Here is a 22,925-nt window from a genome sequence, read left to right on the forward strand (position 1 = left end):
CGTGGTGGCGCCAAGGATTCTTTCCGGGAATTATGTTCAAATTGGGCGGGATATGTAGAAAGTGATGTTGTTGAGTAGTTGAAGAATCGTGCTGGGCATTTTCATAATGATATCTCAAGAGAAATAACTCAAAGGGGGTGAATAATGACTGAATTGTGGCTCTGAACCACACAGCGACGTCGGCTCATCCTGAGTAAGCGATAATGGCTGCTGGACGAGTCTTATCTTTTGGCCATTCACAAGAAACTGGCTCCTTAACAATAGCCAATGATAAACTGTACAATTCTGTGTCTGCGAAGGATGACATGACCGTGAGTGAATGATGTGATCAAGTACTTTGTGGTGGCTATGAGCTTTCAGCCATAAGACTTGAATACAGCTAACAGATCTGGATCCTAGTTGAGATACTATACTCTGATGCATCAGTAGTTATCACATCAGCTAGGTAGGTAGCTAGGTTCTCTCGGCTGATTTAAGCTCTCAGGCATATATCTCAGCTGCAAACAACACTTCTAGCTCAAATGCACCTTCATCCACGATACAGATTCCAAGATGTTTCTTGCCTTTTCATTGAAGTACTCGTGGAGTAATGTGCTAACGTACATCTTTTTTGGCAATCGGAAGAATGTAAGAAAACATAAGATCCTGGTCATAAGGTATGGAAATATTTGGATAGATTGACAGTAACCTAGACTGATCTTTTCTAAGCTTGCCATTATATAGTATCCAAAATGAAGAGTAGAGAGGGGGTTGATTTAGCCTGCTAAGTCTGCCCATCTTCTGTGATGCCCAGCCTTGAATATCTATCTGCCTGTAATAACTATGCCACAAATTCACTAGCTTATTAGTGCTACTCCCGGCTGGTATCCTGCAGAATTACTACACTACTCATCAATGCTGTGACAGTCCAGTGATATCCCATTGAACCTGTGGCTGCCCTGCCCAGAAATTGGAAGCCTCCCGACCTTTGGGCAGACGCAGATCCTGACGCAGTATTGTCTTCGTGTACCATTGCAACAACTTCAGAACTTCGGGAGCGGGTTGAGCTAGATCTACTCGTGCGCCCTAGCGATACGAGCTGCCATACCATGCTGTAAGCGCTTCTCTGAGCTTCTGATGAGATACGCCACTCAAACGACTCTGTTCTGCGACTTCCACCGTGTTCAACACTCATCGAGAAACTGTATCGAGGATTAGACCGCGAGCGATGGTAGGTCATAGAGACTTGACCGGAGGGAGTGTTGTAACTGGGTATTCCGGGGAGTTGAAAGGTGAATCCATCGCTGGATCTGATTCCAGACGATATCGGATGTCCAGCAACGCTGGACCCTGGAAAGAGATATGTCGGGCCTTGCCAACCACGAGGCATACAGACTGCATAGAGAGTATGAGAACCGGGTTCAGAGATAAAGAGAGCCATTGTGGAGGGTGATGGTGTCCAGGTCAGTTGCATAATTTGAGGGAACCCTATGTCAACGACTTGGTCTGAGATCTGGTACGGTCCCCCAGAACTTGAAGAGCTGCTGGCGTATACGTCCTCCAGGCTTGCAACAAATGCTGGAAATATCATAACGAAGGTTACGAAATTGGCCTAAAGTAAGCGGCGTGTCGAGTCTGAGCTTCGGCGTTGAGTTCCTGTGAAAGAATATTGATACCACGAAGCTGATTCTTTCCAGGTTACTGCCATACTTTCGAGACTGAAGAAATAAGTTTATATACCAAATCGATTCACATTAAACGGCGGTTTGGCATACGGAGAGTCTCCTTCCCCTTGACCCCGAATCAACCAAAGCAAACTCTTCCATTGTCCAACAATGAAATATTGCTGCCTCAACCCGTTTCAGTGCAAATGGACCGCTCTTCCTATTACAATCTACATATGAATGGCGATTGGCCGGCCGAGATCTTATAAGGCTCATACCTCTTCCCATCACAAGAACGATCTTCGAGAATACTTTCCTTAGCGGGAAGAATCGCACGGTACCCCTGCGTCGATTTCTCTTACACATTCTTGCCAAGACGTCCTTAGAACCGGGGCGCTGGGTCGGGAGGATCTCATGTAAGCAGATCATCAGCTAAAACGGCTTTTCTATGCGATGTCAGTGCCTGGGAGCTGAAGGCCAAACAGCCAATTGTGTACTGCGGCCGGTAGGTCAGAAGGTCTGTGGCTGTGCTACAGCGCTGCATACAGTACGAAATGGGAATTAGCGTTGCACTGATCGGAAGTACTCTGGCGGCTGTGGCGTTGAACTAAGCTGATGCCATCGAAGGCGGGCAACCTGGTTGGTTGGAGGCGGTGCAGGGATGGCGCTGGACTTGCCGAAAGAGGCCGACTTTGGCCCAGGGACGAACTTGTGTCAGTGATCGAATTATGAGGCTCATGACCTGTTGAATCTAAGAGTACGTGTCGCCATGGGCTGTGTTGGCCTCGGCTGCCGAAGGATTGGGGTCTAGATCTGGACTGTGGGTAGATGGACTACTGATCTGCCTCGTCGCTGCATTTCACCATTTTGGGAAGATAACGTCGAGAAGCCTCCTCACAATGAGAGTTTCATCAAAGTTGAAAAATATGTACCGGCTACTGGGAAAGGACTTGTTTGACTCGAGGTGGTGGTAAGACAATCTTTAACCGTGAACATGAACATGGTTAAAGTCTTGTCACGTGGTTCGAGAAAGGCCATGCCAAATGCGAGGATATTATCATTGTTTATCGCAAGTCCTATTGTTCAGCTATCCTAGAAACTTCAGAGACTGGTGTGAAACTAGGAGTGATATCGTCGAAGTCAGGCGCGGGATGCAAGCATCAGCTGTCAGGCCTATGAACTCCAAATAGAGCAACAGTGCAGCATCGCCTAGATTAACAAATCTCCATACTCATAAGGCATGTCGATCGTCACGTCCTCCATCTCATATGCCCATCGATCATACCTGTACTCCAGCTCCATCTTCGATTCTTCAAGCCTAGGGCACTGGTATCGTATACCACCGATTGTGCATTCAAACTTGTCTTGACCAAGCATGGTCGCGATCAACTTTCCAAGGAGTAGAAAAACCCACAAGGGTTGGACATGGGTTCTGTAGCCAGCCCAGGTCTTGACACAATCAACTAGCAGGTTGTCAAAGGCAAAGACGCGAAACTCTGCCATTTGAAGCCATTGCATGACCTCGGAAGGATGGGGAGCCGTAAGATTGTTCACCATGCCGAGAAGTCTTGTGCGCGTTGCTCCGTCTTTGAGTACGGGCTCCTTGATAGAGGAGAGGAAAGCGAATACTTCAGCATCGAAGGTCGGCATGATGAAAGCTGGCAGCGCGGATGTGGCGCGAAGGGAAACGTGCTTTATACAGGCTCTCGGGTGTATCCAAAACGACGGTTGAAGTGCGTATTGCGGCTGTATTTTGTACATCTTCTTGTTGGCCTTGTCCAGTGTTCCAGATCTTGGTGGACTGGCTAAGGCGCCTCGCGATGAGAAGTCGGTAACCCAGGAACTTATAATCACCACACAGAACCCAGGCGTTAGATTGAAGATGTAGAGATTCAGAACTCAGATTGGAAAGAAGAGTCGAAGGTCGGAGAGGCGGCGTATCAAGCTTTTTATCAGCTGATGGGCTATGAATCACTGCCAGCTATGGAAGAAGGTGTAACAGCACCAAAGCTGAATCACTGGAAATAAGCTTCAAATGCGCGTTTGCATTCTTGTCTCTTGTGCTTGTCGTAGTGTTGATGCCTTTTCTTGTTTGTGGCTATTGTGACCCGTTTGAATGACAGTGGTGCTCTTTTTGCTGCTGTTTTACTTGGATTAATTAGGGGCAAGAACTGGGTTGGGAACTGGCTGCAGCTGGTGTCTTTATTTATTAAATGTCAAACCGACGAGGTGGCGAGTTCTGTAAACTCTTTCATAGCCAGCTGAAAGGCTTGTATAATCGTGGAAATCCTGCGGATATGCATGGCGTGATTTCAAGCCCAACAAGACCAGTGACCCGTCGATTTGTTAAAAAGCCAATCAGTTGGTTAGGTGTAGAGTTTTGAAGCGTATTTATCTATCAATATTACGAGACAGAAAGCCTATAGCCTTCAGCTTTTAGGTTATAGGCTTTCTAACTCTATCTCTATCTCCAAACATAAACCTTAGACGATGGATCCAGTCTTGGTTGAGTCATAGTTATGCTGCTTTGAGCTTGAATGGAACATGCTTTATTATTCCGTAATACCTGCTAAGGAAATTTTACTTCCTAAACTCAGTATTATAATAGCTGTCTTTCCTCAGCCCAGCAGTTTCTCAATTCTCAGCAACTCTAAACCACTCGATCTGCAAGTTGCTACATCCTCTCGACATAACTGGCCATCTCTTATAATAATTGTTTGGAGATACTGATAGGGGCTGAGTAGCTTCTTGCTTGTTTGTATGATGCATACCACTGTTGGCTACGTGCAAAGTTCATTGTAGGTAGACTTTTCCGCTTGTGACCCCGAGTCGGTGACATGACTATTTCACAATGCAATAAAGAAGGGCTTGATCAATGGTGTTCCCGTCTGATTAATTCACTTACGGAAAATGGGTTACATATAACAGTCAACTGCCTTTGATTGAGAATTATGATTAACAATAATGAGTAAAATTATGATTAAACAAGTCCCTGCACTCTAACAAGTCGTAAAAGTGTCAATCTGAATATACTTTTGACATGACTGAACCCAAACCACCCAATTTGCGTATCCCCATTTCAAGAAATTAAACATTACAACAAAGTTACAAAAGAAAAAGCGCTCCCGACCTCTCGTATCAAGCATAGTAGTCCCCGCTTCCAGAGTTGTCATAGACTCCAATGTTGTACTGAGGCTTTTCATTATCGGTGCAGGGCTTAGTGACAGTCTTGGTCTTGTACATGGTGTATGCCGGCTCGTTGTGGTACTTGGTCACAGTAGGTTTCCAGCCATACGTAGTGACGACTTTGGTGACAATGTTGGTGACCGGGTCCTTGTAAGCAGGCTCAGTGATCGTGACGGTCTTAGTGACCGGTGTTTTGTACACGGGCACCGTGACCCTAACGGTCTTGGCGGCTGGCGGGTCGGCGACTGAGGTAATGACCTTGGTGACAGTCTTGGTCAATGGAGCCTTGTACACGGGCATAGTGACCTTCAGTGTCTCAGTGACCGGTGCTTTGTACACAGGGACAGTGACCTTGACGGTCTTGGTGTCTGGGGAGTCGTAGATCGACGTTGTGACCGTGCATGTAGAGGTAGCGGTCACGGTAGCAACCTTTTCGCAATCACACGCATATCCATATCCATAGTTACCAGGGGTAGCGATGGCAATTGGAATGGAAGCAAGAAGAATGGCCGGTGTAGAGAACTTCATCTTGTGAGATATCAAGTCTCGTGGTAGGGTAATTGGCTGCGACGTCTAAATGAATGTGGCTAAAGGAGTGTAGATAGAATGAGTGCTGGATTGTTCTTCATTCCAGAGCGCCGGCATAGAAAGGTCTTTATAATGATTTTCGCTCAGCTGTTCTCACAAGATAATCTCAGTTGCCGTATAAGGCAATGTCAAGGGATGGCTTTGGTCGGTAGACTTGCACACCCGTTTTCTTAGTCAAGAAGCGCTAAACGCGGCACAAACCAATAGCCCTCCTTTGGAGCCACTATAAGGATGCACTTACAATAATATCCGAGACAAACAAGGGGCAATCGCGGCACAAGTCAATAGTGGTTTCTGGTTGCGATGCATCATGGGGCCGTGTTTCAATCATATTTAAATCTCCGCGCCCTCTCCCTGAATTTTGTTTCGGCTCCCACAACTCCGGCAGTCAACCTCTGACAACTGACCCATTTATATCAGTTCCCTTTTAGGCCAAGAAGAAAGGGGAGTCTGTTTGATTACTACACGTTACACGCCTTGCTAGCGCCATTAGTCGCTATCTTGTAGTCGCAACGCTGGTTGACATGACTGGAGTTGTTGCCCCCTTTGCTCGTGTGAGTTTCATCCAAGAAGAATGGCGCCCTGAAGCAGTTGTTATTATTAATAAATACCATATCCATAACTCTAGAGATTACCACATCTATGAGATATGGGCATCTCAGGTCGCGGTCACTTTCAGGAGTAAGATCCGTTCTCATACAGCTGTATAGCTCAGAGGCATTCCGACTAGCTCTACCTCTACAAGCAAAAGTGCGAAACAACCTGTCCCTCTCCACTATATAAACAACTCGTAGGATGACTTGTGTATGTCGCTTTTGCTGTGACTCTCCGACACGCCCTGCAACCCTTTAGTCGGCAATCACTTTTCCGTACAATAATATCCCGCCCAACACCAGAGCTGCTGCACGCCATCAGACTGAGTCCATCGAAGGTAATATTGTCATCATCATCTATTCGCCAGCCTTCTCTCTGTGCTTTCTCCAGCTTTTTCCTTGAACCAATGGAGTAACCAACGGAATTTTGACCTAGAGGAAGTATGGTAAGCAAAGTGCAGCATCCTATGAAAGTCTTCTCACATCCTGTCGCGGCTTTTTTACTGTTCACAATCACCTGTTGCTTGGGATTTCCCGGTGAATAGAGGAAGAGCTCTTCATCTTTTAGGTAGAAGGTGGCCGCATCCTCAGCATTGAACTGATTACAGCAAGCGTCTTGTTTGGGCGACCCTATGTACAGGGTATTGTTGGCGGCCTTGAACTTTTCTGTCCTGTTGTACACTATCTGGAAAGTCGAGGTCCTTCTGATGGGCTTTTGTTGTTTTGAAAGTGAACCTGCTGCAGCACTGCCGGCGATGATAGCCGTGATGATAATAAATCGCATGGTCCTTTCTGAGGTAGTCAAAGATCGGGATGTAGTATGAATTAGCTGAAAACTGGAAATGGACCATGATGGGCACAATAGAGCTTTTATTGATATAAAACTGATGTTGAGGGATGAAGCAGCATTGTGTGAGTGAAAGGGGAATGACGAAGAGTAAAAGGGGCCATTGTTTACTGACATTGTTATCAGGTAGCAGCGTTCCAGTCTACATATATTTCAACTTCCCCCCGTGATAATATTGGCAACAATATCGTCTTTACATTGCTGGCAAATATACCAGGGTAACAGCCACGTGTATGTGCAGCTTTTAAAACATCCCTATCAAACACCCGCTCTTTGTCTAGAAAGCCCCTTATTCTACGAGCCGTATTTATGTGACTGCGAGGGAGCCTTATCTACATCCAAATCTTGAAAATATTCGTGCAAACAGAATCTAGCAACTAGAAGTTGGCAAAACAAATAAACCATGGGTAGACGCAAAACGTCGTCATAAAGGTAAATTACAAGTCATGAATTCTTCATGGGCCACTATTCAAGTAATTTCTTTTTATCACTACCGGATCATTTGTGTTCTATCCATGTCTTCCAGAATGTACGTCATGATCAGATCGCTGATGTCATGAATTACCAGCCTCAATAACACCGCTCACGCCTAGATTACCGTGCTATGACTCTGTATATCTCAGTGCCTACGTACATATTGACTTTCTAATCGGCCCTACTACATCTTACCTCTCTTGCGTTGAAAGTGAGACGTTCCTGAGAGAGGCTAGTAGTCATGAAAACATGGAACCTGAGATATGCTGATATTGATCCCGCATTCCACAACCAGAACAACAGTTGCACTTATGTAGTTGCCAAGTCAAATTGTGGTGAAGTTGGTATATCATGGCCCATACGAGATGCTGCAAAAGCCGGTTTTGATCTGAGTACTCTCGATCGCGATTGAGTTCGATGATAAAATTCTATAGCAATCAACATTCTTTTTCATGGTTACGGCTACCAAAAAACCAAGGAAACTACGTCATGTAGTGTGGTTCCTTGGAACTTCATACTTGGGTGAAAGTAGTACTGAGAATTCAATATATAATATCTTGTAGAGCTTTCATCTATCTCAGCATTACAACACTCTAAATCATTCACAGACTAACAAAAGCCACTCTATTAACACTCATACTCTTTATTCCATTCTCACTTCTTTCAAAACAACTCCTTCAAAATGAAGTCTGTCATTGCTCTTGCACTTCTCTCCGTTGCCTTCGCGGCTCCTCAGGGAGGCTCAAACAATGCTGCTCTTGAGAAACGTCAGTTCGACCCAGCCGGTCTTGAGGCATTTTTCGACGCTCTTAGCTCTCTTCTCGGCCAGTTGCCTACGGATCCCATGACAGATATCCTTACTTTCTCGACTTCTGTCTCTGGTACTCCCACTGAGGTCCCCATTACCACGACTGCTGCCTTTGACGATGGCACTCTTCCCTTTGCCAAGCGCCAGTCTCCCGCAGACCTTGAAGCTATCATCTCCTCTCTTAGCGCTCTCATATCTCCTACTTCCACCACTGAAGCCATTGGTTGCGCCACTGATGTTGTCAATGTCCCTACTACCGTTAATGGCGTTCCTACCGAGGTTTCCAGCGTTGCTGCTGTCCCTACTGCCGTCGCACCCACTGCAGCACCCGCTGGTGCCCCGGCTGCTCCCGCTGCTCCCGCTGCTCCCGGCGGTGCCTGAGCTGTTTCAGCCCTTTGGACAGGTATTCGAAGTGAGTTTTCCAATAAGTACTCTGCTCATCGTATCTGACCACTCCAGGAGGACAAGCAAGTCAAGTAATACCAGCAAGTCCAATCGGTCCAGCCTTTTGCCTTTGAAGTCACGGTATCTAGATGAGGTGGTTGATGGTGTAGGGAGAGGTTTAGAAGTTTGTTTTGGTTTATATAGATTGCTTAGATTGTGTAATTCAGCATTTCACTGACTATCCTTACGAACCACGTGTATCGTTCGCATTGTGACGCTCAGCATAAAGAACATATGTGAACTACGTTGGTATCTTTTGCGACGCTACCTTGCGGTCTAACTCGATCCCCCCTTCCACAACTGCCATCATTCTGTGCCATTTAATGATGTGAGGACATGGAATCCCCCCCAGTCATTCAAATTCAATATGCACACTTGTTCCCTTAGAAAATGAGACATGATGGTGACCCTACGGAGTCTACGCGCCGAGAAAGTCTTATCGGCCCCCTGCCGATCATGTCTAACACTCCATCCTTCGAGCCATTTCTTCATATGCAGTTCTCCCTTGAGCCACTATCGAATATTTTAAATCGCATTCTGCTTTTCGACCCAATATCCATCTGCTGTGCCGTGTCCCGGCAAGGGCAAGCCCAATGAGACATCGAGCATGTCAAACAATGCATTCATCCCGTTTTCGATATCGTGCTGCGGCTGGGGGATTATTGGGCTGGAAAAACAATAGATATTAAGAAGGATATCAGGATATGCATTCCTACTGATCGGAGATTCGTAACACAAAAGCGACAATGAGATATAAGAAGATGAATCCATACGCCGACTTCTGGCGATCACTCCCCTACAGCCTCTCGTGAACTCCCTACAACCGCCATCTCAACCAAACATGTTTGTCGGAGCTTTGCTTCTGCTTCTTTTCAGCAACGCTGTAGCGTATGCCCAGTACTCAAACCAATTTTCACGGTGCGCCATCAACAATCCTACTTCTGAGCAAAGGGCCAGTGTCAAGGTGCTAGAGGACATTGAGAAGGTGACAAGGATTGAAACTTCAAAACATATCTGTGTCGATACCTACATTCACGTTGTGACCTCAAACGCATCGGAAGCAATTTCGCAACGGCAGGTAGCTGCTCAGTTCAAAGTTCTGAACGCAGCATTCGCACCTCACAATATCTCGTTCAATCTTAAAAACACAACCTGCACTACCAATTCAACATGGGCTGGCGGCGGTGATGAGATCGGGATGAAGCGAGAGCTGCGTCAGGGCGACTACAGCACCCTCAACCTTTACTTTGTCGACACTGCGAGGCTGGGTAAGACATCGGCTCTTGGTTATTGTACCTTTCCCTCAAACACCACCACTGGATCTGATGTATTCATCCGCGACGGCTGTGTAATTGATGCACAGAGTGTTCCCGGCGGTGATGCTGCGCCGTATAACTTAGGCGGCACCGCGATCCATGAGGTCGGACATTGGTTCAGTCTTCTTCACACGTTTGAGAATGGATGCAATGCCCCAGGAGATTCTGTCGCCGATACTCCGGCGCAAGGAGAGCCGACAAGTGGTTGTCCTTCACGAAAGGACACTTGTCCCGACCTACCCGGTTACGATCCGGTTCATAATTACATGGACTATTCATATGAGTAAGTAATTTAGCAAGCCACTCAGTCGCTTCTTCACTAATTCTCTGCCACAGTATTTGCTATGAAGAGTTTACCCCCGGCCAAAGACTCCGGATGCACAACTCTTGGGCTACGTATCGTCAGTGATACGAAGCAGGTTATTCTAGTTGGAGATGCTGTGAATTATGGTAGACTTATATAAGGTATTAGAACTTTGATCGCTTGAATATAATCCATCTAGTTCCTCAATTTCCCGTCATTATTCTCAAGCCTCTGCAATGTGATACTTGGTGTTTACTTGAACTATTTGTCAAGGTTTATGTGTTGGACACCCTAACCTGAACTTGACGTGAAGTTCTTAGTTTAAGACGTGCCCAATTTAGACCTCTGGCACCGTAACCGCTCGCTGGTTGCATGTGAATAATTGTTTGTCAGGATATGTGCCGTTGGTCGGCCGAGTCTCATCGCCTCTGGTGCATTCAATACCACTTGCAGATAACAGACCAGGGTAATACGTGGGTGATGTTGAAAGTCGTTAGTAAAGTGACGGAAAAGCTCAGCAGTAGAGCAAGGCATAGGAACAGAATCAAGCAAAGCGATTCAGACATTTGGTGTTGAACATGGACTGTGCCGATGACAGTAATGACTCTGCATGGCTAACTACGATCTTTATGATGCAAGAGACTTCAAGTCCTCAGTATCTCGCAGAATCTAGTGCACGGATTGATGAGGAGATTGGATCAGTTGCAGAACGAAATTTGGTCAAGAACAAGTTGATTCTTGTGCTGTCTGTAGGAGTCACGATGTAGTTGGGAGTTGTGTATAGTAAGAAGATAAATCTCATATTAAAAGGCGCACACTGGTGAAGCGAAGCAACACCCGAAGATAAAATCGTACAGGATCTCTAATTCCAGCAAGTATCAAGCGGTCAGACCGCGTTGTCAAGACTTCTCAAGCATGTCCTCGAAGGCCACGATACCAGGCCTTCTCCTGCCCCCAGACGTCCCATTGAATACCCGGAGGGGCTCCTCGAAGCTCAACCTTAGACAAGGTTGCTGATAGCAACGCAAGGGAGAGCGGCGTTGACGAGACCAGCGCCGGCCTGTGAATTGTTAGGATCTGTCAAGATATTGTTTGAACGGGTCACTTACGGTGCCGGGGCTGTCCTGGCAGCAGGCAGCGTTGGCCTGGCACTCCTTGTTGAGGAGGTTGTTGGCAATGGCGATGACATTGACATCGAGCTTGGAGCACTGGCTGAAGAGGTTGAGGCCGTTGGCGATGCCGGCACCGTCGCCAACAGAGTTGCCAGCAGGCTTGTTGGTGACCTTGTTGCAGCAGTAAACGCTCTGGCCGTTGGCGCAGGAGTTGGCAGCCTGCTTAACAGTCCAGGTGTTGATGGAAGGACCAGGGCCGGCAGCGGCGGCGGCGGCGGCGAGGAAAGCGATGACAGTGTAGGCATACATCTTGAAGGTTGTTGAGTTGAAAGTGTTGAAAGTGTTTGAAGTGTTGGAGTGAAGTGAATGATTGTGATTGTGATGATGAGATGAGAAGATACTTGCGAGAACGAAGAGAGTCTTATATACCCAGATTCATCCTTAATCTCAACAGATTTCTCGATCATTTGAGACAGTAATTCAAAATCCCATCAAAGCTTTGTGCTGCCCTTCACTCACCGCTACACGTCTCCATCCCTTTGCATTACTATGTTATTGTGGAATGTCTTTCTTCGCCCTGCGTTGTGTCAGAGACAGAGATTTCTATGCAGTTGTATCACTAGGAGCTTTACTAACACCTAAGTCTGTCCCGAGGGAGTATTCTCTATTGGTCACAACGCCGCTAAAGCTTGTTCCTGACAGAAGGACCACTAGTTGACATCTGTAGCTATCAATACAGATACTAGAGAACTTGGTACAACTCCTCTCGCAGGCCACAGATTCTACAGTGGTTAACCAACCATGTGCGATTATGCATGATGTCTACCATCTATGCTCGCTGGAACTTTGGACTGTTGGCGACTAGACTAGAACGTCGGTGAAACTTTCGGTCAATACCCTCTAAGCATTCCGTGTGGTATTGGCAATAGGAAGAACAGGTATGGGTTGCAATATTATTCGTGGCTCAAACAACATGTATCGAGTGGTTGACTACCATTGTATTGTCCTTGCACATGCCGCCCACTTAACGCCAACAAGCCACATGCTCCACTATTCTCACTGTGGTAGAATATGAGTTAGCGTGGGAATACGGGAAATTTCGCTCATTGATGGGGAAATTCGATATCTTTGCTAAACGCGCATTATTTACGCCCACTCGTCCGCACTTCACGTGACTGCGGGCTTTCTTCCGTCACTGTGCCGTGTCTCAGTGAGCCGTGTCTTACTGAGCCGTGTCTCAGTATGAGTTGTCAATATTTTGGACAAAGAAAAGAGCCGGGCTAAGACACTGCGGGTTAATGGGATTCCAAGACCCAGCAACTTTAGGCTTAGCCCTGCTGTGTAACCAATATGGAGCATGCTATATGATGACAGGGAGGATTTCGTAAGCATGTCAACGACGGTCTCCAGTGGCTTGCATGAAATTTGGTGACATTATCCATGTCATTATTCCAATTCGATATAGGCTTGCGATGTGCATGCATATGACTCAATTCTGGATAACCTTATCGGCCTGTAATCGAGCAAGATAGCTCTTTGCATGAGCCTGTGTTCAGCCAATGTGCAGGGCTTGGAGTCTGTAATGCTTGCGCCACCCAACACCAGGATTTCGGAAAAGTAACCACAATATTTGAGCTCTGCAGAAATTACCCAAAAATAACCCTAACTACCCTAAATGAACCAAGTCGGTCTTGCTGAGGCCTAAGAGATCCTTTGGTAGCCCGGTACTTTATTACTAGAAGCCGGACACCAAGCTGATACCCAGAAAGAAAACATAGCATTATCATGTCGATTAGAAGTCCCCATTGGATTGTAGAGTTGATAAAATATCCTTTCATTTTTTTTAACTTTTTTCATATCCTTTTTTGAAAAGCTGGTAGGAGAGCTTTTGATGCTCCACAACCCCGTATTTGCAGTCATATTACACGTGATTCGTCAAGGAACAGTGTTCTCGTCCTTCCAACGTCACCGCTAGTTTCGCAAAATGATTGGGGTCCAAGTCTCAAGAATATCGTGATCATAATCAATAAACAAATCTGGAGCATTTGCTCTAAACTACAGATAGAATTCTCAAGCCATTTCCAATACCACTGAAGCCAATACATTCATAACCATAAGCCGTAAACCGTCAACCATGTCTAGCAAGGAAAATGGTTAAAACCATATCATCAATATCATTGCGAATCCAACCCAATCGTATTGTACATAATTTTAAAAATCCTAATTCATGTGACCCGTAGAAATCAGTTGAAATCGCGCTTAGCAAGCAGTCGTTTCAACTGCTTTCTCTGTCGCCGGCGTCTGATATCATATTGAAGAGTTCGTTTGGCAGCTGTTGAGAGGGTTAGCGCCGTTCTTCATCATCTAATAATATGAGTTACATACCCCAGTCCTTTGCCATCATCTTGGTCTTGGGATCAACCCATGCGTAATGTACAGCCCGCTCAGGATATCGCTGTGCAATGCCTAACGACTCCCCGGGTCCTAGATACATATGTCGTTCGCGAGACTTGATGCTGATTTGTCGAGGCTCGTCATCGTCGTCATGGTCAAAACATAACCATCCGTCGGCATCCCAGACTGGTATCTGATTGTTCATTCGGTAGTGCCAAGCTTGAAGGCCCTGGATCGTGCGTCGAGGAGTGTGACCGAACAGGGTAGCAAACTCTTCCACGATGCATGACCATTTCATATTCCTGTCATGTCTGGCATAGATGATGAAGTCCCCCTCTTCTGTTGTATACTTCTGATTACTGCGATACCTCGAGTTCACATCGGGCGATAGGCTATTCCGGGAACTGATAGTGGTCGGGGTGAGACGGGATGTGAGATTCTTGTCTGCCACGTCGCATGGAGGATTCTTATGAATGATCTGTCGAGAATCACCGAAACCCAAGGGGAGAATTCCGAGGCCAGCCACTCCCCTCTGCTGTGGAGGACCCTGTTCAGCAATCGAGTCATCGACCGGTGGAGTCCAGCAAGACCACAACAAGCGAGGTGTAGGAGGAGGCTTTCGATTTGCGTAGGCAATTAACTGAGAGGGACTTGGAAGTAAGATATCGAGAGGATTTTCCTTCTTGAGCCCATCCAATCGCGCAGTAGCCTTGACCCCTCTATCAAGTGCCTCCAAACTCGGTAGCTGTATCGAGGAACACTCGCGAGATGGAGTAGCCAGACATGGCATGCTTGCGAGACGGGGTGCATCGTGAGAGTCGATATCGATTTCTGTCGAAGCTGTTAGTCGATGGGAGTCTTCTATCATGAATCGCTGCATGAGACTTGCCTTCAATCTTGACATCCGGGCTTCCTATGTCTGAGGTAGGTGGAGTATGTTGTTGAACACAAGGGTGAGAAGGGCCGGTTTCAGCATACCGATGAGCCCTGAGGCCATTCGCCGGGAAATTGAAGGTCATAGGCATCATGGTCGTCGAGATATCGATCAACCTGGCAATGATCGAACCCAAGGGTGTAGATCGGGAGACTTTGAGACGAGGGAAATGAACAGGGGAATCGAAGAATCATAGATAGTCAAATAGAATATTTAAGGGATCCAAATAAACAAAGGGATTGTCAAGTTGAATGAGTTTTAAAGAATAAGGCGCCAATGTGTCTTGTACTTGTATGAAACTGTTTGAAATCCGAGATTCAATGCCGCGGTTGGAGCACCGCCACCTGATTTGCAAAGGGTTCGACGAGATAGCGACAAGACTCATATTATCATGGAAGGGAGTTTGCAAAGTCATTGTACTTGCTGATGCAGACTGTTGGGCCGACAAGCGAACGCCATGCACCGTTCAATCGACCTAATGCGGCTTCCAGCACGGCTCGGGACAAAACTTCGATACGGCCATAGTCTGGAGAAAGTGCCCTGCAGGATGGGCGTGCAAGGGGGGTAAGGCCAGATTATAGAGGGGTACTGTGATCTTCAGGGTATGCGCCGTGAGACAGTAGGACTGAATAACCGGTACGCGACAACGTCTATTGGATCAAGGCGGGATGCATTATTCATGACTGCTATTGCTTTTTGTTAGCAGCCAACAAATGAAAAATGGACACATTTATTGTGAATAATAATGATGGTCAGATGACATAGTTTTGTTCTGTATTGGTCTTGTTCTCTTACCCTTTTGTCCCGTCCCCACCCAATGGGACCAACGGTGGGCTTAAGCCACTCGAGAACAGCCTCACTCTAACTTGCGTATCAGCCATGAGGTTAGCGTCGATCAGGGGACCTATGAAACATCATTGCAATACTTTTCAACCTGCAGGCATGCAAGACGACGGAACTTCCTACCCCTGTTCACCTGAATACCTCTCCCTGTTCCTGTTTCTTATAATGTGTGTGTCGAGATATCACACCCGTCTACGGAGCACCTCCGTATGGAGAAGCAGTTCTTGATAAAAACTGGGCCTCACTGTCCAGCTCCAAGACAACAGGGGAGTGTGGAGTGGGTGAGACAAGATCGACGTTGTGGATTGCCGTTCACTGACCCACTAGTGGTGATAAACCAGGTTCACGGGCATGGGACCCGTCCCCCGGATTCCATCTGGGGCAGATAAATGCAGTGGAGTCCAACACGGGTAACGATTTGCAGGCACTATCTTGTTTTGTCTACGGCTGATGCACAAGTCAGCCGATAACTATCGGTGCAAAGATAGCCACAGAAATGATAAATGAAACACGGGAAGGATGTTTTCCTCCGTACAATGGGAGATCTGTGCGGCTCGGCTAATAGTCAAACACCTGACCATTGGGTAATTCTCGAAAGAGGCGGGCAATAAAGCACAGAGAAGCAAAACCAGATATGCGCTTTTAGATCAGGATTGCTACGGGAATCTGGCTATAATCTGAGGAGTAAAAGAGGAATGATACAAGACTAGGGTGCAATGGACCTTGCTTGCAACTGATGGCGACAGAGGCTAAGCCCAGGAGAAACTGCCAAAACAGGAATCTCGCGTATCGTAGATGCGGCACATTGCCGTTCATGCGCACAAGCCTGCATGATTGCGCCGTGACAGCGCATCCAACCTGACCCGAAAGATTGGTCGCCAAAGCATCAAACCCTGCCAAGACCCTTAAATGGTCTGCTCCATAGTTATCATTTAAGCACCGTGATGCGTGCCGATCAAGGTAGCGTCATCAGGGAGACAGATCGACGATACTTTGATTGACTATCAGCTTGGCCATCCGCAATAGTACCAGAAAACTGCCTCTGTGTGTGTGGCACTACATCACATAGATCACATTGCATTTGCAGTAGGTCTGCCGCACCTTCGGCTTGGGATCCGGCTGGGAGGAACTAGTCTGCCAACGACTACCGATTGACAGATACAATCCAAGATCTCGATCGGTGCAATATGGGAATTCCCATCATAGCATCTGTTCAAGTGGTTAGTAATGGCTTTCGGGCCTTTTGAGTGGCAGCCTTCTTTTGTCTCAGTTTAAGCACCTACTTGGGACGCATTTTCTCTGTCATGAGGCTATGAATTGGCATTGCATGATGAGAAAACATTGTAGGCAAGATCTGCTATATTCTTTGTTCTTAATAAGAGCCCCATCCCCTGTGATGTCCGGTTCAATATTTCATTGTTCACACAATCTGATCGTCTATATCAAACTTCTTCAACATTTGAATATTTCTATTCGCTAGCTACGCCCTGAACTCATTATGGAAAGTACCTTCAACATGGAGGGCCAGTGCTTTGTTCCACTTGACACAGGCTTTACCTTTGCCTCATCACCTGATGCTCCTCTCACCCCTACATCGTCTCCCCGATCAGAGTGGATGGAGTCTGGGCCTTTGGATTTCAACCATCTCTACAACAACGCTTACCTCTGGATCAACACGACATTTTCATCTCCCTCTTTCATGTCAGACACGATGAGACCTGAAGCTAGAGACCTATCGTATCAACATGTTCATCAACAAAATATCAGTATGGACTATCAACATATGCAACATACAAACGCAGTCGACATCGCTCCAGTCAGTCCGATCAGTCCATTCGCCATTCCCAACGCACCTGGAACATGCGACAGTTACTCTGATGTCAGTACGATGCCATCTCCCCAAGCTCTCTCTCGTCTTGGGAGCATCTCATCGATGTCCTCATGGTCTTGTTCCATCGACAGCCCGTCTTCGGATCACTCCGAGACGCGGCATTCAGATGTCTCAAACTGTCTTGGCCCGGACCCTTACGCCTCGCCCCTGCACACGTCCAGGTCGATCTGCCAGATGAGATCTCCACCCGCGATGCGCAATCTCTCAAAAGAAAACTCCGTGTCTCTTCAGCGGCGGGCTCCGAAACCAAGAGACCAGCCATTCAGAGCCACCTTGCCTGCCGGAACAAAAATCATCAAAAAGGCAACGGGCGAGTGTGACTACCCAGGATGCAATAAAGCATTTCGCCGCATTGAGCACCTCAAGCGACATAAGCAAGCGTACGTATTTTACCAAAACTGAATTTATTAAGACTTATATCTGACAAAACATAGGAAGCATGGTGAAGGAGAGAACAACTTCTCCTGCGAGTTTTGCGGGAAGGATAATTTCAATCGGTGGGACAATCTGCAGACTCATCGCAGGCTGCATACGCGAAATAACAAACGCTACCGCAGCATCAAATTTGTCCCTGCTGCAGTAGCCATCATCGAGGAGGAGGACCTCACCCGGAAGCGAAGAGTGACGCTTAGGTCTAGGCGGTGAAAGAACAAACTTGGCGAGTTCGGCCATGAGCGTGTGGGGTTCATTCTTGTAAGATGATGTTTGAAAATTCAAATGGATTACCTATTGCATGTACGGGGTTCTACAGGTTCTGGACTAGACATGGATTTCTAAGGGAAAACAGCACGGAACTTCCATGTTTGTGGCCCAGACAGCAGTTTCGTCATTCTTGTATCAATTATAATCATCATTGTTATTGTACCTTAAAATCTTACGTTCTAGTACCAAAATGCATCTTGGCATCTCATCTTGGCGTTTTCTGTGTTTACTCCATCCATCCGAAGTACCTTGCTCCGAGACTTGCTGAAACTTGGTCTGCCAATGGAGAGCGCTCCCCTGTCCCCGGTAGATGTCCAAGCCTCATTGTAAGCGAAATGGGACTTGTGCATATGTGAGGGAGGTACGGCGTACGTAGGCTTGGCCTCCCATATCAATTTCCAAGCCTGTTTAGTAGACCAAGCTAGTGGCCGGCTGAATGCCCCGAGATGCTGCTAAACTCGACGTGCCCCTGTCTCTGCTGACTACCCCATTACTAAACACTAGCGCATTATGAGGATGAGCATAACCCCTCGATCACTCACCCACCCTTTCTGCACGGTAGCCCAGATCCGGTCCAAGTGCCTTGAGCTGAAGTTGAACAAGCCTCTAAGAAACAAGACTAAGGACGTCGTTTGACACCCGCCACCCACCTCTTTGGTTCATCTGTACCAAAGATCGGCGCTATTGCAGCCTGAATTAGCACCGAGATTGGGGTGCGCCACATTCTAGCACGAGCCTCGTCTACCGTACCCAGGAAGGGATGCCTGTCAGCGGCCGATGACTCGTTAGGTTAGAGCGCCGAGGAAGCCAGATTTCATGGAGAAAACTTCTTCGTTTGGAGAAAACAAGTAGCGACCGATGGAGCGCCGATGGCTCGATCTCTCGCGGCCCTTCCCTAGTGGCATTTGGGGCGACAGTTACCGGTCGTTAGCCACTCTAGCTACGAGCTTAAACGCATGTCGGTACTTGATGTTGACTGCTCTGCTCTCTTGGATAAATGGAATTGACAAGTGATAGAATTTTCGGGACATTTCTTATCGCATTCATGTCTGAGGAGTAATCAGAATGCCACCCAGTCACATTACTCGCCATTTTCCCGGTGCCCCAGATCGATCTGCGCCATATGTCAGATCCCTTACCCCTTGACATACCCCCAGCAATCAACTTCACGTGCGCCACACATGATAAACCGAACAGGGGGTGCACTGTCCCCCCCGATCTACACCCCACTCCCGCGGCCTCTGCTCCGTACAGTAGATCACTTCCGATTCAGTCTCAGTCTCAAACCCTTGACAGACGCGGAATTTCAGTCGAGGTCACTTGTTGGCTATTTTCCAGCTTCATTCCTTTTAAACCGGTAGTGTCTACGCCTTGGATCTCGATGTATTGCTCGGTATTTCACCTGGTGAAGACATATGGTCATACTTAATCTCGTTGCCATTGCAGCGTGTGCCATTCGGGACCAGGGCACAGCTAGCATCAGCTGTCAGCCAGATGTGTCATTCCCAGCCCTGATCAGCACTGATAACTTAGCGGCTAGCATCCCGCGACCTCCCCTTGCCCTACGCACTTAAAAGGTTATTCTTTGATCGGCCATCACGCTGTCACCCTCCTGTCAACATCCTTGGCTTCCGTGCCTCTCGAAGCATCTAGCGCCCGCTCCATCATGTCTTTCACTGCCTTCAATTCGTATCAGCTTGATACGTCAGATATATTAGATGCGCCAGATATTGAGCCTTCAAATGACTACTACCAATTCAGTCCATTCAATACTTGCCAAGTCCCAGGCATGGCTCAGTATGGTATGAATTCCGCTGAAGATTTACAAGAAGTCGAGGAGTCAAAGTCAAACGCCAGGCTCAAGCTCGGTTACAAGCGAGCTTCATCGGCGTGCAGTAAGCAGCCTTTCCTACGTCCAGCTTGGGGCGTTAAGATTCATGCCTCTAACTAGTTTCTCAGAACAGTGCAGGCATCGAAAAATCAGATGCATCGCCTCTTCTTCTGACGCCCAAGCTCGCTGCGTCAGCTGCGTTCGCTTGAAGAAAGAATGCAGTTCTTACCTGACGGGCCAGTCATCTACTGAAGGGTCTAGTCTCGTTCGAATAGCAAGGTTTTCTCCTGGCCCGGATCCAGGCTTGCTCCCATACAATCCAGCACGGAATTCTGAAACCGTGGATCGATATATAGATGGCATAAAGTCATCTTTGAATCCATCCGAAATAAGGCCTACACCTCCAGTAGTACCCGTTAGCACTGGGATACCATGGACAGACAGCTTTGCACCTGACATGAGAGGTTGGTTCACCTCCAACGACACAACCATTGGAGCTAATATTGACTAACACGTCTTTCTAGTATCTACAGTGGCAAATCCAGCAAATCTCATCATGAGAAGCCAGAGTCTTCCAGGTACGAGTGGTCGAGTCTTGGGTCAAGACTTGAATTCAAACGCAGCTGGGTTCGACTCAACCCAGGGGGCACAGCTCTCAGAAGCCCCTGCAATGTCGCAATTCTCAACGCTGGCGGAAATGTCTAGCCCATCGACTTCGTCGGTTTCTGATTCGGCAAATCCTCTATTTCACCCTGACTTTGGCATTCCATGGGATTCCAACTCACATGCACTGCCGATGCGATTCATGCCCGGGTTTTCTGATTCCGCAAATATGGGTGATATGTTCATCGGTGGCGGAGGGGATGTTTTTGATTTTAATTCGGGCCCCGGGCCCAGTACAAATCAGCCGCTTCCTCTTCAAGTCAACCCAGTGATTCAGGGTCGCAGTCAATCGCTTCCCTACAACGGATATGCCGTCAATACATACTGGGAATGATGATTGGGAGTGTCTATGGTGAGAGCGAGGTCGTTTAGTATGTGTATTATTTCCGTCGGAACTTGGAAGGTACAGGGTTATATGGCATGGCGTTTATTATAGCGTTGAAAGAGATACTGGTTTTGGGTAAATTGCAAGGCTTCATAGACTGGTTTTCCTACTTATAAGGGTGAAGATATGGGACGCCTGATCGTCAACTTGACACACGGTACTTGGTTTAGAATGCATTATAAACCTTCTTCTGTGGCACTCTTTTTGAGTATATGTAACCTCGTCTCTGTGTGACAATAATAGCTATCTATCCAACTTTTTTATCATGTTCATTTACGTATTTTGGTTTCATTAAAATAAACCTTTGCAATATTGTTATCACATGCGGTCGGCTACGGAGAATTAACATTGTCCCAGGAGCCAGTCTCCTCATCTGTGATTAGTCCAGTTACGGAGTAGACGACCGGCAACTCTGGTACACTGCGTCAGTGGGTCCTTCGGAGAGAGAGAGAGAGACCTGTTAGTGCTGGCGGGCCTCAGTTCCTGGTTAACTAGAAGCGGAATAGAAGTATTCTTGATTTAAGCCCGGTGACGCTTTTGAGACAACGGGCGAGCAGCAGATTTCGGATTCATGTCTTGCTTTGCTTTTTCTGTTCGGCACAAGATACCAATATATCAAGGACTGTCTCCGCCGCGGAATGTAAGTCGACTCACCCGAGCGCCACCAACAACAGTGTTGGAGGCGGTCAATTAATTGGGGGCTTAACTGTACCCGTATATCTGCCAACAATCGACATGGCCCATTTCCGCCCCCCTTTTCGTCTGAACGGACGGCTTCTTATCCCTACAACAGGTTTGAAAGACTCTTCATCATGAAGAAGCCATCTCGACATTCAGACGACTCTGGTCCGTCAAACTATCAGAAGCTACCATCTATAGCAGAGATTATTCAAGCTGATCAGTACCGCGCAAGTCATAGCTTAGGTACTCCACCAGCGTCTCCATCACCTGGTCCATCATTCATCAAGGAAGAGGAGGATCATCCACCCCAGCCAACTCGTCCCCTGTCGAACTTACCTCATCGATTTCGTGATTCATCCACCGAGATTTCACTTCCTCGCGCAGGCAGCCTTGATTTTAATCATCCTGCACAAGCCCGACACCAGCACGTTTTGGACCGTTACCCCGATAACCAGACGTATAAAGAGGCGTTGGGTCAAGTAAGGCAGGCATGGTACCACGACTGTCTACAACAGTATTAACCATGTATAGATCATGTCACTTTCTCATACTATCTACAATTTTGCTCAGGCCAACCAGAGCACTGCCTTGCAACAGAACACAATACCTGTGAATCCTGTCAGGCTCCCTCGAGAGCAGGAGGTCAGTGATATGTTTAGATATCTGGAAAGGACCAAGCAATTATTGCAGCAAGTCGGTCCACCACAAACATCTCTGGGGCTTCAACTGCCCATTCCCATGACGACACCGATGAATGCGTCGGCAGGAGGTTCAAGGCCAGATCTGGTGAGTCGTCACCTGACATAACTGGGGACATGTCTGACGGTCAACAGCCCGTGGTTCTTTCAACACGATGTTGTAAGTGTAGTAGATTTATTGCTCGCGCATCGCGACAGCGATCGCATAGGGGACAGGTCTTGTGCCGAGATTGTACTTCTTATCAAACGAGGCAGGATGCTAAGCGAAGCTCTCGACGTGATCGGCCACTCTGAAGCCAAGTGCACTCAAATCGGCATCGCTAAGATTTGAAGGACAAGGGGTACAGAGTCCTTTGTATATGATATTCATTGTTGTATTAAGAGATTGTCAATTAGTTAAGTTTAATCAACAATTCAGTTCTAGCTACCATCCACGTAACGAGACCTTTGCAAGTACATTGTCACATCTAACGACCCATTGTCCAACTAGATATTATAGGATTTTGACCTGGAGAGGGCTCACTAATTTGGCCTTAAGAGTTTTATCTTATCTAGGCAACGAGACCAAGTTGGCTTATCACGTACAAA

General features: G+C 47.1%; 12 protein-coding genes across 12 annotated transcripts; 5 read left to right on the forward strand and 7 right to left on the reverse strand.

The window, feature by feature from the left end:
- Positions 1–850: 850 nt before the first annotated feature.
- FPRO_03558 (uncharacterized protein) lies at positions 851–1,420 on the reverse strand (the record flags this gene model as incomplete). The annotated part of the gene is made up of 1 exon (XM_031226216.1): positions 851–1,420. The coding sequence occupies one exon, from the start codon at positions 1,418–1,420 to the stop codon at positions 851–853; it is 570 nt and encodes a 189-aa protein (XP_031076775.1).
- Positions 1,421–2,852: 1,432 nt separating this feature from the next.
- FPRO_03557 (uncharacterized protein) lies at positions 2,853–3,293 on the reverse strand (the record flags this gene model as incomplete). Its single annotated transcript, XM_031226218.1, has 1 exon — positions 2,853–3,293. The coding sequence occupies one exon, from the start codon at positions 3,291–3,293 to the stop codon at positions 2,853–2,855; it is 441 nt and encodes a 146-aa protein (XP_031076776.1).
- Positions 3,294–4,781: 1,488 nt separating this feature from the next.
- FPRO_03556 (uncharacterized protein) lies at positions 4,782–5,357 on the reverse strand (the record flags this gene model as incomplete). The annotated part of the gene is made up of 1 exon (XM_031226219.1): positions 4,782–5,357. The coding sequence occupies one exon, from the start codon at positions 5,355–5,357 to the stop codon at positions 4,782–4,784; it is 576 nt and encodes a 191-aa protein (XP_031076777.1).
- A 798-nt stretch (positions 5,358–6,155) lies between these two features.
- On the reverse strand, positions 6,156–6,794 carry FPRO_03555 (uncharacterized protein; the record flags this gene model as incomplete). The annotated part of the gene is made up of 2 exons (XM_031226220.1): positions 6,156–6,442; positions 6,494–6,794. 2 exons carry the CDS (start codon positions 6,792–6,794, stop codon positions 6,156–6,158), a joined length of 588 nt encoding a protein of 195 aa, XP_031076778.1.
- A 1,219-nt stretch (positions 6,795–8,013) lies between these two features.
- On the forward strand, positions 8,014–8,520 carry FPRO_03554 (uncharacterized protein; the record flags this gene model as incomplete). The annotated part of the gene is made up of 1 exon (XM_031226221.1): positions 8,014–8,520. The coding sequence occupies one exon, from the start codon at positions 8,014–8,016 to the stop codon at positions 8,518–8,520; it is 507 nt and encodes a 168-aa protein (XP_031076779.1).
- Positions 8,521–9,424: 904 nt separating this feature from the next.
- FPRO_03553 (putative metalloprotease MEP1) lies at positions 9,425–10,308 on the forward strand (the record flags this gene model as incomplete). Its single annotated transcript, XM_031226222.1, has 2 exons — positions 9,425–10,182; positions 10,236–10,308. 2 exons carry the CDS (start codon positions 9,425–9,427, stop codon positions 10,306–10,308), a joined length of 831 nt encoding a protein of 276 aa, XP_031076780.1.
- Positions 10,309–10,640: 332 nt separating this feature from the next.
- FPRO_03552 (uncharacterized protein) lies at positions 10,641–10,769 on the reverse strand (the record flags this gene model as incomplete). The annotated part of the gene is made up of 1 exon (XM_031226223.1): positions 10,641–10,769. The coding sequence occupies one exon, from the start codon at positions 10,767–10,769 to the stop codon at positions 10,641–10,643; it is 129 nt and encodes a 42-aa protein (XP_031076781.1).
- Positions 10,770–11,203: 434 nt separating this feature from the next.
- FPRO_03551 (uncharacterized protein) lies at positions 11,204–11,624 on the reverse strand (the record flags this gene model as incomplete). The annotated part of the gene is made up of 2 exons (XM_031226224.1): positions 11,204–11,263; positions 11,313–11,624. 2 exons carry the CDS (start codon positions 11,622–11,624, stop codon positions 11,204–11,206), a joined length of 372 nt encoding a protein of 123 aa, XP_031076782.1.
- A 1,934-nt stretch (positions 11,625–13,558) lies between these two features.
- Positions 13,559–14,613, reverse strand: FPRO_03550 (uncharacterized protein; the record flags this gene model as incomplete). Its single annotated transcript, XM_031226225.1, has 2 exons — positions 13,559–13,647; positions 13,701–14,613. The coding sequence occupies 2 exons, from the start codon at positions 14,611–14,613 to the stop codon at positions 13,559–13,561; spliced, it is 1,002 nt and encodes a 333-aa protein (XP_031076783.1).
- Positions 14,614–17,002: 2,389 nt separating this feature from the next.
- Positions 17,003–18,022, forward strand: FPRO_03549 (uncharacterized protein; the record flags this gene model as incomplete). Its single annotated transcript, XM_031226226.1, has 2 exons — positions 17,003–17,757; positions 17,812–18,022. 2 exons carry the CDS (start codon positions 17,003–17,005, stop codon positions 18,020–18,022), a joined length of 966 nt encoding a protein of 321 aa, XP_031076784.1.
- A 1,723-nt stretch (positions 18,023–19,745) lies between these two features.
- Positions 19,746–20,907, forward strand: FPRO_03548 (uncharacterized protein; the record flags this gene model as incomplete). The annotated part of the gene is made up of 3 exons (XM_031226227.1): positions 19,746–19,974; positions 20,039–20,374; positions 20,435–20,907. The coding sequence occupies 3 exons, from the start codon at positions 19,746–19,748 to the stop codon at positions 20,905–20,907; spliced, it is 1,038 nt and encodes a 345-aa protein (XP_031076785.1).
- Positions 20,908–21,770: 863 nt separating this feature from the next.
- On the forward strand, positions 21,771–22,737 carry FPRO_03547 (uncharacterized protein; the record flags this gene model as incomplete). The annotated part of the gene is made up of 4 exons (XM_031226229.1): positions 21,771–22,118; positions 22,171–22,425; positions 22,473–22,621; positions 22,677–22,737. The coding sequence occupies 4 exons, from the start codon at positions 21,771–21,773 to the stop codon at positions 22,735–22,737; spliced, it is 813 nt and encodes a 270-aa protein (XP_031076786.1).
- Between the last annotated feature and the right edge of the window lie 188 nt (positions 22,738–22,925).

The sequence above is a fragment of the Fusarium proliferatum genome, assembly GCF_900067095.1.
Source record: "Fusarium proliferatum ET1 genome assembly, contig: FPRO_scaffold002, whole genome shotgun sequence".
Classification (NCBI taxonomy): Eukaryota; Fungi; Ascomycota; class Sordariomycetes; order Hypocreales; family Nectriaceae; genus Fusarium; species Fusarium proliferatum.